This window comes from Dysidea avara, chromosome 13 (genome assembly GCF_963678975.1).
Source record: "Dysidea avara chromosome 13, odDysAvar1.4, whole genome shotgun sequence".
Taxonomy (NCBI): domain Eukaryota; kingdom Metazoa; phylum Porifera; class Demospongiae; order Dictyoceratida; family Dysideidae; genus Dysidea; species Dysidea avara.
Window position 1 is genome coordinate 7,570,990 of NC_089284.1, and position 15,442 is coordinate 7,586,431.

At 38.1% G+C, this 15,442-nt stretch overlaps 1 protein-coding gene and 1 long non-coding RNA gene across 4 annotated transcripts; one reads left to right on the forward strand and one right to left on the reverse strand.

The window, feature by feature from the left end:
* Positions 1–2,632: 2,632 nt before the first annotated feature.
* Positions 2,633–14,640, reverse strand: LOC136242578 (uncharacterized). The gene is made up of 5 exons (XR_010694575.1): positions 14,337–14,640; positions 4,019–4,112; positions 3,811–3,956; positions 3,566–3,751; positions 2,633–3,062 (listed from the first exon to the last, which is right to left on the reverse strand). It is a non-coding gene; the product is annotated as an uncharacterized lncRNA (long non-coding RNA).
* LOC136242502 (uncharacterized) lies at positions 6,065–12,760 on the forward strand. 3 transcript variants are annotated; one of them, XM_066033935.1, is made up of 20 exons: positions 6,065–6,094; positions 7,182–7,334; positions 7,840–8,085; positions 8,968–9,099; positions 9,250–9,819; positions 9,878–9,991; positions 10,046–10,213; positions 10,266–10,436; positions 10,602–10,718; positions 10,773–10,917; positions 10,961–11,088; positions 11,154–11,366; positions 11,414–11,536; positions 11,593–11,718; positions 11,767–11,835; positions 11,888–11,973; positions 12,080–12,202; positions 12,257–12,365; positions 12,417–12,493; positions 12,554–12,760. In XM_066033935.1, exons 1-17 carry the CDS (start codon positions 6,080–6,082, stop codon positions 12,192–12,194), a joined length of 2,691 nt encoding a protein of 896 aa, XP_065890007.1. In that variant the 5' UTR covers positions 6,065–6,079; the 3' UTR covers positions 12,195–12,202; positions 12,257–12,365; positions 12,417–12,493; positions 12,554–12,760. The 3 variants fall into 3 exon arrangements, with proteins under 3 accessions (XP_065890007.1, XP_065890009.1, XP_065890008.1); XM_066033937.1 differs by having other exon boundaries at positions 11,888–11,966; XM_066033936.1 differs by lacking the exon at positions 6,065–6,094 and adding an exon at positions 6,194–6,499.
* Positions 14,641–15,442: the final 802 nt, after the last annotated feature.

The following is a 15,442-nucleotide window of genomic DNA, read 5'->3' on the forward strand; positions in this document are numbered from 1 at the left end:
TTCTAAAATAGGCAAGACAAATTGTTTATATGCTAGCTCACGTAGATGGCTAGGACAATGCTAAAGATTTCGTCGCAAAAAACCAACAGCTCTGTTTGCCTTATTGCAGATGTAATCTATATGTGGTTTCCATGAAAGTCTGTGATGTAACTTTACTCCAAGATGTTGTTCTGCATTCATTACATACGAAAATAAACTTTTGTTATGGTGATTAGAAATTTGCATTATCTTACATTTGCTGATGTTAAAAGCCATTTGCCATTTATCTGCCCACTTTGACAGTATTGTCAAGTCTTGTTGGAGTGTTTGATGGTCTGTTGAACTGTATAGTAAGGATCATGAAGGTTTGCACCTTCCCAACATTGACCAAAAACCCATCTTCCCAATGTCATCAGGGCTCCCTGGCAAGGCACGAGAAAGCCAAAACACACCTTCGGTGTGCAACCTAAAATACTTCCAGTAAGTTGCTACTTAAAATTTATTTAGGAAATTTATTGAATATTATTTAGTGGAATTTTCTACTGACTGATACCTTCAGACAAGTGTAACATGGCTTACTGCCTTAATTTTTCACTGCTAGATGTCACTAGCCCAACAATTCCTTTTGGTATATACTGCAGTACATACAATTCATGCATCATGGGTTTATATTTGTCTGTGTCCCATTTCTTTCGCTGACAGCACAAGGTGTTAAATCGTGGTAGTGAAAATCATCAACTATTTCTGTATCACACCTCCAACAGCCGCTTAATTGGTACTTGATATACATGTTTAGTACTGTGTAATGTCAAGCACCACCAGCACCTTAAAAAAACAAGGGTCAAACAAGCCACAATGTTAAACACACAGAGATCTCTATTTGGACTCAAATAAACATTTATACAGAAGCAATTCTCAGTACTTATCTACCCCTGATCTATATAAAACTACTGTGTTTTCTTTCGTCTCTAGCTACCATATCCATTGAGTCCAAACAGAGATCTCTATGTTGGCTTGCTTTACCCTTGTTTCTTTACTTATTTCAGTGATCTCTATTTCCATGTTTTAATGTTTAAAATTATTTTTACACGCAATGCAGCCATTTCACATTGTCTTCAACTAGTTATGTTCTGCCCGTTACATGGCCCTACTTGTGGAAAGCAGTACATGAAGTTAGTAGTTATCTACAGGAGCTGTATTGTTTCCTTACAATCAATATACCTTGTACTATACCAGCTTTGACTTTAGGCAGCATACTGTGGTCAGCAGTAGTATGGCTTCTGATATACATGCACACTTGTGCAGCTATATTTTTGTGATCACAATAAGTCAAGTCAGCAGTGGTACACAACAACATTGCTGCTCTGATATGAATTTAATATATACACTGTGGTTAAATTGATTTCCAAATGAACATGTTAATGTGAATAGATTGGATACTTATTAACATGTTGATTGCCCTTGCAGAGGCTAAGTCTGGTGAAGTGAACCTACAAGAAGCAAAATTTACTTGAGAATGTGTTATCATTGTAATATGCATTTATAAATAGGTCATGGATGTGAAGAAAGACATAGGAAGGAAAGTTATGGAGTTTTATATCCAAGAAATACTCACATTTGTTCTAGCCCTGTGGGAAAAAATAAACAAAATGGCAGATTTCAGTTCTTTAAAAAAGTACTTTTATCAAGTCCTTTTGACTTCGTATTTGCTAGTGGATTCAAACTTCTTCCAAATTAACTTCTAAGGCTTCTTCTGACTGTGTTTTGAGGTTGGAAGAGGTTTCTAAGGTAGTGTTTAGGTGAGTGTTCTATTAGGATTTTGGAAAAAAACATTGACAATCTCTATTATGAACCATGGTTCATGATTAATTAAAATAGGATGCATATTTGTCAGCCTTATTCATCTGGCACCATTCTTTCCTTTGATGTGGTGTTATTGACAAACACTTACAAGCTGGTAGACAATAATCTGTTACAATACAAAGTGCTTAGACAAGGGGGATCATTAACTGATCTATAATATCCCTTCTCTTAGAGATAACAAACACTCTGATATATTGTCCCTATACCTCTTGTGTGTGAAAACACTTCAGAACAAATTTAATAGCTAGTTGCATTTGCAGGCATGCACTGTGAAGATCAAAATACTCAAGTGCATCTCTAAGATTACATGTATTATTATCATATTCAATTAATACTGAGCTATACCTCAGATAACTAGTGGCTAGTTCTACAGACCAATTGGCCAAATTGCTAGAGTGACATGCATGCTGGTCAGTATTAACCGTATAGTGTACTGAGCTAACATGCTAGCTGTAACTTCAGTGTATAGTAAGCAAAAATTTAACCTTTATTTGAATTGTAGAATTATTAATACCTGCTGGCTAGTTATAGATATGTAGCTAGCTATATAGTAGGCTTTTTTTTATATTAAAGCCTCCACTGTGAAACGCACTAGAAATTTGGAAATGCATCAACTTTACCGTACAACACAATGTTGCGGCTGGGTATACAGTGCATGGAACCTGTAAGTGTGATGAACACAGCATAATTAATCTGGACAGTTGAGCAATTACCATTATCAGGAGCTATAAACTCACCAGGAAACCAAGACACAACACCTTCGTTTGAAGGTGTCCATGTATTGTGAAGATTCCATTGTAATAATTCATACTGTTAACAGAATTAGTACATTTTGTCAAATTTTCAATGCACGTTGTCACTAAAAAGTAATGTGTGCATTGCAACTTAAATAAAGTTAGTAGGCTTAAAGTGTGTATGTTAGTTGATGTAACCAATTCATTAAGTGGAAATCAGTAAAATTATTCCTTGTGTCAATTATACATTCCAGAGGTGTCAGAGACTTGTCTCCTAAAACCAGTCTGTGATGAATTCTTGTTAATTTCCTCAATGGCTGACTCAAGGTCATTATGGTTGATAGTTCTCTTGTCTTCCTCCCTTAGTGCAGTTCTGGATGCTGCCCTGAACACAGCACTCTTAACACTACCACCAGTAACCTCATAAGTAGCCAGTCGGGTAAAGTCAACATCATCAGCTACTGGAGCTTCAAGTGGTAATATCAACTAGACAGTAGAAAATATGTCTATATAGCATATCTTATAAGAAAAATATTGACTTACATATACCTGTAAAATATGAAACAAAATTCACACTAGCAATTTTCAGATATACATAGTAAGCTAATATGTTGCCTGCTTTATCCAATCTGTACAAAAAAATAGATGCTGTAATATGCTCTTCTACTCTACAAACTGAATAAAATACAAGCAAGAGCTTTTCCTCAGTGTCATTGAAGAAAGAACTACATAAAGATAAGTACAAGATGAACATTGAAGACACGTATCTCAGAGATGATCAGGCCATCTCAGCTCAAAAAGGTGTCCCACCATAAGGAATTTCCACTGTAAAAATGATTGAGTAGAAACAAGCTATGATGTGCAAAATCATTTTTGTGTAATATACACTTATTTGTTGCACGGCCGCAACAGCTACTTGTAACTATTTTACACTAACACATGTCTTGATATATCGCAAATCTAAATTGCAAAGGAGAAAATAAATATACCTTCCATAGCCTCTCTCTCGGTGCACAAGGTGGAACTTCAAACAACAACACAAATTTAAGTCTCCTGAAGAATGCCTTGTCAATGTTATCAATGAGGTTAGTGGTGAGGATGACAATTCCTGGGAATCGTTCAATGTGATAGAGCAGCACACCAACATCACATTAGTATAGCGATCCGTTGAAGTGCTAGAGAAATATACACCATTGTAAATATGAATAGTTTTGAGATCACATGACTTTCTTACCTCATGTCAGTTCTAGTTCCAAACAATCCTTCTGCTACATCAAACACGAGGATGGCATCAGTTCCACATGCCTCTTCAAAGATACTGTCAATATTCTTAGTACTCTCACCAACCCACTTGCTTAACAGTTCACCACAGTTGATCACCTTATATGGTAGTGTGTACTGTATTAACAACCTGGACTATCATACTATCATATCTGCTATACCTTTAATGGCTTTCCATCCTACTTCATAGCCTATGGCTTCAGCTGCCAGTGTCTTCCCAGTACCAGGTGCACCATGGAGTAGAACTGTAAGTCCCTAGAGAAATGTGTAAGAACATTCACTTAGAACATTCACTTTGATGTCGCATATACATTTTCTCCACTGTACATGTTAATCCATTACTACATCATACAGTACGATAGTACTGTATAGTAGGGACCACAAAGGAGTAGGCATGGCCCACGAAAAAACATCACCCAAAAACCAGCCTCACTTTTCCCAGACGATGATAACACAGTATTGGTTAGGCAAAACTAAGCCCAAACAATGCCAAAACAATCCCCAAATAAAGTTCTAGCCAATCTTATAATACATACAAGTGCACAGAAAAATTTGGAATTTTCAACTAGAGTAGGGACCATAGCACATCGATAAAAAGTACCGGAACAAGCTGGAGTAGTGCACGATATTAAATCACAGTAAAACAATAAGAAGTGTTATATCCCTACTGTGCATTTCCATTATGGTGTCTTGAGCACGGTAGGAATATAATACTTCTTATTGTTTTACTGTGATTTAATATCATGCACTACTCCAGTACTTTTTATTGATGTGCTGTGGTCCCTACTGTAGTTGAAAATTCCAATTTTTTTCTTTGTGCTTGTTTTTTGTAAATAAGTACTGTGACTGGTGAACCCACGCACATCGCATCTGAAATGGTGCCGCGCACCCCAGCTATATCAATTATCATCTAAAAAGTGAAGCATCCATTACTCTTCGTTGTCAGCTATGTTCAACCTGTTACACAGCAGTACGAATCAAGAACTGTTCAAAAAGCACCTCTGCAATCAAAGTAGCCACTATGAAAAATATCCGTTACAAAGGAAAGCCATCCGGCACATGCTACTACCAAATCAACACTTTTTGCTGTCAGCAAAGATGAATGGGACACAAAGGAGGACACTGGTAAGTCCATGAAGAATGCATTGTATGTACTGCGGTATGCCAAAAGACACGTGTCCAGCTGAAGCAATGTCGAACAGTGAAAAAATCAAGCCTGTAGCCTTACGCTTGTCTGAAGGCATCAGTCAGTCAGTTACTCAGTCAGTAGAAAATTCCGTTAAATAAATTTTTTTTTTAAAAATTCCGTAGCAACTTGTTGAAAGCGTTTCGGGTCAATCTGAAAGCTTGTTTGGGCTTAGTTTTGCCTAACCAATACTGCCTCATTGTCCTCATGGAAAATTGAGGCTGGTTTTTGGGTGATGTTATTTTGCGGGCCACGCCTACTCCTTTGTGATCCCTACTATAGGTACTGTATGATATACAGTAAAGAAAATTGCCCACTTTTTCACAAAATCATGAAACCTTCCACATAAATAGTACTCCTGGTGACATGTCATTATTTCTAGATATAAGTGCCATCTGGCACAGATTTGACCTTTGTGGCCATTTCTACACAGATTTCTGTCTTTAACTCGCAGAGGCATTAATTAACTACAGTATAGCTACCAAAATAAAGGAAACAACTTACCACTTTAAGTAATCAGATGGCTTACTCATATATAGGTCCCGTGCTGTAGGGTGGAGAACTGGGACAGGGATGGAGACCAAGAGGGGTAAAATTATGCCGCATAATTAAATTGTGTCTCCATAGTGCTGATCCACTCAGCTGAAGGCTGCATTTCTACTACCTTTGGTTGTTGTTTGTGTCATAATGATGAATCATAACCTGCTAGTGTTTTTTCTCTACAAAAGTCACATGCAGGTATATTGAAAGATCCTATATTATGCAAAAAAAAAATTATATGTGGCATCTAATTCAGTCATTTATTGGTCGTATGATTTGCTTTTTTGCTGTAACTGTACTTGTGGCTAATAAATAAAACAAATAAAAGGTACCTGTCTTGTATATATACAATTTATTATTGTGGCACAAATTGTGGTCAAATGACAATCTTTGGCTATAATTTGTAGAAATTGTCAGCTACCCTTTTGACTTTGTAGAAGTACTAGCAGCTTATGATTCATCATTGTAATGCAAATAACAACCAAATCTACAGGGAATGACTCCAGTAAAAGTTAGATACCCCGTGAAGTTGTTTTCATATTATTATTATCGCAACTTGCATTGTATTAGGGTTAAGGTAACTGTTCTATTAGGGTATCTTGATCTTGTTTGACCAGTTTCTGGAATTAATAGGTTTTATCGAAGGTTAAACACTACGCAGGCAAGGTAGCCGGCTAGCACAGTATAGCAGAAAAGAGCCGCCTGAAGCTACTCTGAGTTTGGAGACAGCAATTGAGCTGATTATGATTCCTAGCTGCAAAGTCTGTGAAATAAAAACAGGGACTTCCTTAAAGACGGTGAACTGTTAATGTTAACTAAACCAGTACAAATCCAGGAATCAAGATCGTGAGGTGAGCTTTAATTAGAATCACACGAAGAAGCAAAGCCATGGAGTGGCCACAAGCTTTTCTATACTGTGAGTTTATAACTTTTCTGTATTACAGAAGTATGAAGTAGTGCAGCTAGTTTATACTCACCGTAATGGCTATAGCTGGCTGCTTTGTGCGAGGAAAACTTAAACATATAGTTATGTTTCTGTCTCCCTGCCATATTTATTATTTGTTTAATCACAGTAACCCTGAGTACAGAAAGCAAACCTATGAGTCAGGAATAAACTTTTGCAGCAGTGACTATATGGCTTCCAAACTTTTCACTTAAACAGGGTGGGTCAACTGAATTAAAGTTTTGGACCATTTTAGTGAATTGCTATGCACAGCTGAATAAACAAAATTGTCACTGTTCTGTTGGAGTGGCTGGCTGCTATAGAGTATTTCTGAACTTTAGCAAAATCAATGCAAAACATACATATAGTGCAACCTCTGGTAAATGAAACAGAACTGATTCAGTTTCCACTGAAATAAGAAGTTCTTTTCGTTCAGGATGTTATGGTTCCGGTACTTGGTAGCCACCTAGTTTGCATGGCCTGCTGTTGTCTACATGGACAAATTGCTTGGTGTGATAATTTCTCTTTTAGTTCAAGACCCTATTGACTCTCTAATTCTAAGTTGTATAGAGCTGTAGGGCCATATATAGCTGCTGACTCAGCATACTATAATGCAGTGTATGTGACTGGTAATACAAGTGTATGGTTTGTATAGGTCAGATACATACTAGACCCGAAAGAGAAAGAGCGGATATTGCGAGGTTGTCATGTACACCCTACATCAGGTCACATGGGGACAAAGAAGACACAGGCAAGGATTACAGAACGCTACATGTGGCAAGGAGTAGGAAAGGATGTAAAAGCATTTGTAAGTACATAGTACCTATACAGCTATACCTTGGGGGTATACATATATGCGGAAGTATATCATGCAGTTGATGCCTTGCAATTTAGAATAGCAGACTAATACTCAGCTTTCACAATACGTATACCAAACAGCTATGTAATTTGGTTGCTTATTACAGTATGATGCCCCTGTTACATCTTTTTGGTCTTGTCAGTTTTACTTTATGATAATGTTGTAGACATATATAATAATTATGATTATGTTGAAAATTTACCCTGCTTGCATGCTTCTATACCACTTGCAACTGCAGTATTCTGTTTTCTAAATAGCTACATAAATGAAAAATGACCCAATTATATCAATCAACATGTTGGAGTTGCTATAGAACTGTACTGCAAAACTCATATGCTTTCAGGTTGTAAAGAACAATGGTTTACCATGCACGTATACATAATGCCTTTGCACAAGATGCAAAATATTTCATCAGTAATAAACTTGCATCATCACATTTTTCTATACATCTAAGGTGAAGGAATGTGATGTGTGCCAACGGATGACAAAGAAAATGGACACAGGGGTACCAGAACTTAACCCTATTCCAGTTGTAGCAACTTGGTACCACATTGGAATAGACTTTGTCGGACCACTAAAGCACAAGTCCACTCAAGGAAATTGCTATATTCTGACAGTAGCAGACTACTTTAGCAAGTTTGTGCAGGCATTTGCTTGCAGCAATAAGGAATCCTCAACCGTGTTTAGTGCTTTGTTTAAGGTATATATATATATATATATATGTTGTGTGTATAATGCACATATTTACTTAAAGTTTGCAAACACTTGGACGTATAGACTAATACAGAACTACAGTATATGTTTGTTAAAGCAGCTATATAATATGGGTCGGAAAAGAGTTGTATAGCCAGTTATGTGGGCCGTTTAACCCGTATTCTCCCAGCATACCAATTCCAGTATTCATTTTCTACGTCTAATTGAAACATTTTGTATAGCTGTATGAAAACCTTTGGCTAAATCACTTATCTTAGCAAGATGTGAATCTTGCTTACTTGGATGTCAATAGATTAGCTTTAGTATTCCTATCCTTTCACGCGGCTGCTGAAACTTATTAATTTTGTCATAGCTTCATCATAAAGGATCCTTTATAATTAAGCCTATCACAATCCTATGCTATGATCACCAAAATATTTTGACTTGGTTACTGGATGGTAGAAAAGTAGCTAGATAGAGATGGTAGAGAAGCAGCTAGGTGCTGAAAATTTCAACTTGATTGCTTATTGTATGTAGGAGTATGTAAAACAACTGCACAATATGTGCATGCAGTTAATAACATCCACAGGTGTCCAAATTGACTTAAAGAATACTTTTGTATGTTGCATCTAATTCTGTTTCCATGCAGTAACAATAAAACAATGCAAAATAAAATCTACTAATACATTCGGAAAAGTTCACACATATACATGAACACACACACGCACACACACACACACACCCAAGACAAAGCAATGTATTATAGTGTGCTGCAAAAATGTAATTAAATACTAACAGAATGAAGTAGTCATTATAACCCAAGCAGCCACCAGAACCATGCAATTCAAAGTGTACCATGTTATTTACTTGCATATTACATACTTTACAGTTATTCATGCAGTTTGGATTACCAAGAGTAATTACTTCTGATCAAGGAAGTGAATTTAACAATCGCCTTGACAAGAAATTGATGAAGATGATGAAAATTGACCACCGTTTGACTACCCCTTACCATCCTCAGGTAACTACTACTCTACTATCCTATATTATATGCTATGTTGTAACTAATCAACATTAATAGTTGCATGGTAAAGAAATGCATAGTGCTATAATATGCATATTTACCTTATGCACTTTAAGTAGATACAACTGTATTATGTGTCTGTTGTAGGCAAACGGCTTGGTTGAGCGTTTTAACCAGACCATCCAGAATATGCTGGTAAAGTTTGTTAATGAGAAAAAGGAACTCTGGGAAGATTATTTAGACACCTGTGTTTTTGCTTACAATACTTCTAAACACGAGTCATCAAAATATTGCCCTTTTGCTGTGATGTTTGGACGACAAGCTCTGTTACCTGTTGAAATTCAATATCCCAAAGAAGAAGATATCGTACAGCACTTGGATCGTAATGATGAAGTTATAGAACAACATTTCATTCATCAAACAAAAGTAGCACAAATTGTGAAGGAGAACATACTCACCGCTCAAAAGCGTCAAAAACAAGTGTATGACAGGAAGCACCATAACCCAGCTACATTCAAAGTTGGAGCATTGGTTCTTAGAAAAGATATGAAGAGGAAAAAGCGGGCTGGTGGAAAAATGGATTATAAGTGGCAGGGTCCTTATAAAGTTGTGAAGTCTGTTGGTAAAGGAATTTTTCAGATCCTAAACACCAATGACATTAAACAGACTTTAAAAGTCCATGGTACACATTTGAAATTGTTCTATCCACCCAAGAAGGTACATGCATGTATGTGCGGCACACAGGTGTGTGTTTATGTAAGTTATAATTGTATAGGCAACTGGTTGTATCTCAACATCTCATGACGAAAGTGATAATAGTGGCAACACATCTGTCAGAAGTGGAAAAGGATCCATTTCACATGATCCTAGTGCCAGTGTGAGCGACAAAGTAAGAACTTATAACTGCATGTTAATTGATGTAATATTATCTTGCAATACATAGGAACCATGCAACTCGATATCCCAGTATGATGACAATATCAAGACTGACCAAATAGAGGAGGACAACACATCAGTTGTTACTCACAATACTTGTACACATACTTCAAAATCTCACAACCCAACAGTGTCCATTATCTCACATGAACCTAGTGCCACCAAAAGTGATAAAGTAAGATTATTTGATACTATACTGTAATATTTATATCATGTACATGTTATAGGATCCCATCTTGACATCTCAGTGTGATGAAGATACTAAGACCAAAATTTTGGACCAAATGGATGATGGCAACATATCAGTGCTCCTACATGCTCGTACATCTCATGATCAGAGTGACTCTTCTTCAAGAACGTCCATTTCTTATGATCCTAGCAGCATCATGAGTGACAAAGTAAGTAATGTATAGGCTTATTGCCAAGCATGGTAACTATGGTTGTAGTGCAGCCAGCATACATACTTTGAGTAGTTTTAATAAGCTCACTGATTTGCTGGTTACATAGCTACTGTAGCATACTATATACACCCACGTGGAATTCTATATGAGTACATGTAATAGGAACCCAGCTATCCCAGTTTGATATCACGATGGGATGAGGAAGATATCACTCACTGTAAAGATCTAGTACGAATGAATAAGGAGCAAGGGCACAATGTATCAGTTGCTATTAATGTGGTTAGAGGTTCCTCCAATTCGTTCTTCACATATCTTACTAATGTCTATTTTCAGAATTGCCCATTGGTTTACAGTTCCCCCAAACAAGCAGGAGGCTACTTCCCAGAGTTTGGCAGTTTTAGTGCACCTGCGCTATCACCTATTTACAGCCAAAAACTGGAACACAATGAATTTAAAATAAAGCCTACATCTGATAAAGGTAAATTGTGATAGCTGGAAAAACATCACAACAGTTCCAATAGGAAAGAGGGTTGTTGATATGATATTCTCACCACCAAAGCACATTGTTACCAAGAGAAAGCTGAATTTCTCTGATAGTCCTGATACGAATTCAGTTAAGCCATTGAGACGACGTCGCAAGCTTATAAAGGTTGTATTTTGTTGTGATAATTCCTTGACAGCTATTGTAATTATTGTGTGCTTACCATTACACAGAGATGTGAGGAGTTTCAGAAAAACACCGTAACAAAGCCTCCTACAATAGCGGAACCATCAGTGGTAGCACCTATGATTGCGACAACAACAGAGACAGTGGAATCCAAGATAACAGCCACACCTAACGTAACAGCTACAATGTCTACAGCAGTAACAGGAATGATTAATACAGCCGGAGCCAACAATGGAAGCATCATACCACTTACAGCCTATGTATGTTTTTGTGCTGTGGTACATATGACTCATATATATATATACAGGATCAGCTAAAAGCTATCTGGAAAAGAAAGCCGTGCTATGTAATTAAAGCTAGGTTTGGACATTTGGCTATACATCAAGGTAGCTTTCACAACTTGAAAGGAAATAACTGGTTAAATGATGAGGTCAGTGCATTGTATTATATACCTCTAAACTTGATGCACTAAAATTAATGTTATAGATAGTGAATGGATATTTACGCATGCTAGTTGAATTGAGGAATGACAGTTTTGCTGTCTTGTCACAAACCATCACTGCCTGGGTTAATCGCTCAAAATCTGGGAAATCATCGCACCTTTTAAGCAAGGTAAGATCACAAATGCTACGTGGAGGAGTTAGTTTATTCATACTATAGGAGACGCTAAGCACCAAAGTGTTTATTGTTGGAATGTACAATCGTGGAGAAAACCACTGGATATTGATTGTAAGCAATTTGCATAGGGTGATACCAATACACTTGTTGTGCTGCTCTGTAGGCAATCAACATGGAAGAAAAAAAGTTTTACTACATCGATCCTCTTGGACCATCGCGAGCCATACGTGGAGCATACACAGGTTTGAAGTATGTTCAATACTGTAACATTGACTGTTAACATAATTATACAGTGCATCACTGTGAACTAAATTGATGCAATGCACTTTTACACCTAGTTTTATATGCTCCATAGAAGGTTCTTTGCTATGAGATATAACTGCGTTGGTCAAGACAACGTCTCATTGGACAAGTTTGAGCTCATAAAGGTGTGCAAAAGCCAGGAGACAGCTTCAACTGTGGTGTTTTGAGTTTAAAGGTATAACATCTCGCTTTTGTAGCTAAGGCTATAAAGTTTGTGTATTATACACAGATTGCTGAACAATTGTTAAATTTTAACCGTATTGACGAAGACGCCATTTTGCAAATGAATATGAAGAAAGCCAGAATAGATATAGGCACAGCACTCCTCACCAATTCAAGTAATTTGCTCTGCGTTAAAGTGTGCATATATACGTGTGTTTCAAATTCAGTTGACATGACTGAGCGCTGCATCATGTGTGGACGATCTGAAGAAAGTTTTCAGCATGAAGATTATACTGATCGCTGGGTATGCTATACACATATATTATTCATGTGAGAACTTTATGTATATTTATTGTGTATGTAGATCCAGTGTGGTAACTGTAATGCGTGGGTGCATGTAATCTGCTCAGGAGTAACTGTGGATGACCCTTCAGCACCCTCTTATGAATTTAACTGTATTGATTGTGTCAAACAACGTAAAGACTTTACACATTAGCTAATAACTGTAACAATTGTTGATGTATATTGGCAAACTTTGCTAACTAGTTAGCTATTTCATGGCATACATTAATTATGCTAGCTGCATCGCTTTTATGGCTAGCTATATAGCCTGGCATGACGCATGTCAGTGAATACATTAGTAGTGAATTGACAACATAGACTGATCACCGGCATCATGGCTGAGAATCCACGAAGCACAGGCCTAGCCGAGCATACAAGGCACAGCCTGTAGCCTCATACCCGATCACTGGCACTGTAGCTTTATAGTCTCGTTTATAGTTTAAAAACAAGCTGTACGAAGAAACTGATCCGGCCGTGTTGCTTGCCGCGCCTGGATCATATTCAGCGTGGGGGACCACTTGTAGCAGAGGGGGACCAACCGTGGCGCTCTAGGTTGTCCGGGGGGGACAAGTTGAAGTGTCTCAAGTGGTCCGGGGGGACCATATAGCGCGGCTTTAACTAGTCCGGGGGGACTGATTTTGGGGGGACCAATTGTCGCATGACAGACCGCACCTTGATTTTTCCCCGAATAGCTACATTGCATTTAGGCTTCTCTGACAGTAGCAACCTAGCTACAGCACACACATACACAATCCAAATCCACTTAAATAGGGTTTTGACTATCCCCTGTCTTAAAAATGTCAAAAGTTTCTCTCCAAAATTCCCAGGACATTAACCAGAACGAAACACTCTAATAGAACAGTCACCTATTATACAATTGGAGCAGTCAGAAATCTGAGGGTCACACCCGGGAATATTCATTTCAACTAGACTATTAATATGTGAATTTCGTTGATTACAACGCTTAAATACTGATTACATGTGATAATGCATTGGCTGATCGTTATATTAGAGTAATTGACTGCTCTATTAGAGTATTTCGATCTGGTTAATGTCCTGGACATTTTGAAGAGAAAATTTTGACATTTTTAAGACAGGGGATAGTCAAAACCATTTAAGTGGATTTGGATTGTGTATGTGTGTGCTGGGTGCAGTAGCTAGGCTGCTACTGTCAGAGAAGCCTAAATGCAATGTAGTTTTTCGGGCAAAAATCAAGGTGCGGTCATTGTTCATGTAACTATTTACTATTGAACAGTAGCTGATGCTCTCAATGTTCATAAAAATAGCTTTGAATTCGATATAGTAACTATTTGATTTGCACGAGCTTCACATGTGGCCGAATTTAAGATTGCACGACAGAGGTGACTTTGGAGCTTTGTAATTCCCACCCAATAAGGACTAAGCCAAATATCTGCACATATTTGGAGAGGATAAGAGTTTCTTTTTCATATCAAGCACAGAAAGACTTGATCAGCTTCAAGCATTACGAGCAGTGCCACTCGACCGATAATACAGTGGAACCTCCCCGCTCGAACCTCCCTTAACGGTCACCTGAGTTGGGCGGTCACCTCAACATAACAGCCACGCGACTACGGTCCCGACCAATTCCCAATCAGTTTGTACAGAAATAGTTTGCATTAAACGGTCACCTCTATAACACGTATAACGGCCAGCTTTAGCAGTCCCAAACAGCACCTCGCTATACAAAAGACCTCGCACAAAGCAGCCAGCTATAGCCATTACGGTGAGTATAAGCTAGCTGCACTACTTCATACTTCTGTAATACAGAAAAGTTATAAACTCACAGTATAGAAAAGCTTGTGGCCACTCCATGGATTTGCTTCTTCGTGTGATTCTAATTAAAGCTCACCTCACGATCTTGATTCCTGGATTTGTAATGGTTTAGTTAACATTAACAGTTCACCGTCTTTAAGGAAGTCCCTGTTTTTATTTCACAGACTTTGCAGCTAGGAATCATAATCAGCTCAATTGCTGTCTCCAAACTCAGAGTAGCTTCAGGCTCTTTTCTGCTATACTGTGCTAGCCGGTGTCATAGTGATATATGTTTCCCCGGGTAACGTGTTTCCCGCACACATATCCCTAGGGATCCGTGTTTCCCCGCACACATATCACTAGGGATCCGTGTTTCCCACCAGAAGCTGTCAGTGATATGTGTTTCCCGTAGCGATTTTTTTAATATTTCACCGCACACACATATCCCTAGGGATTCGTGTTTCCCCGTACATATATCACCAGGGATCCGTGTTTCCCACTAAGATATAGCCATCGTGCAGTATAACTCCAAGGTCCTATGGCTAGTTGCAAACAGTACGCGATCCAACCATTCAGTAGATATATTGCTATATCTAGCTATAAATAGACATCCATGCATATTGCATGTATATAGCTATAGTTAGCTAACTAGCTATATAGCTACTATCAGGGCCGCCCACAGGGGGGGGGGGGGGGGGGGGGGCAACTGGGGCATTTTTCCCCGGGCCCCAGCCTGAAAGGGGCCCCAGGAGGCCCCATGAAGGGCCCCCTGAATACCTGGTTAAAAGATCGATATACTCTAATAGAGCAGTCACAGTATTCTTCAGAGGAGCAGTGTAGCAAGCTTATAGATAAGGAGATATGGTTGGTGATGGGTAGTTATTGTCATTGCCAGCAGGTTGTGACCTTTTTTTTTTTTTTTTTTTTTTTTGTCTTCACCTTACAACTTGGGTCAAGGGCCCCACTTCAACTCTTTGCCCTGGGCCCCTTAATTTCTCTGGGCGGCCCTGGCTACTATATAAGCTAATACAATAATTATACTAACTAGCTATATACTAATAATCAGAACTATAGTCATTTAAAATAAACTTTGTTGCTCTTCTCTGGACCTGCTCAATAAGTGTGATGTCCTTGACAG

Bases quoted from the DNA above. Each gene is read 5' to 3' on its own strand.
- LOC136242502 (XM_066033935.1), top strand. The intron at 8,086-8,967 runs GTATATATATAT...CATACTTTACAG, and splicing joins TGTTTAGTGCTTTGTTTAAG to TTATTCATGCAGTTTGGATT. The intron at 11,719-11,766 runs GTAAGATCACAA...TTCATACTATAG, and splicing joins CATCGCACCTTTTAAGCAAG to GAGACGCTAAGCACCAAAGT.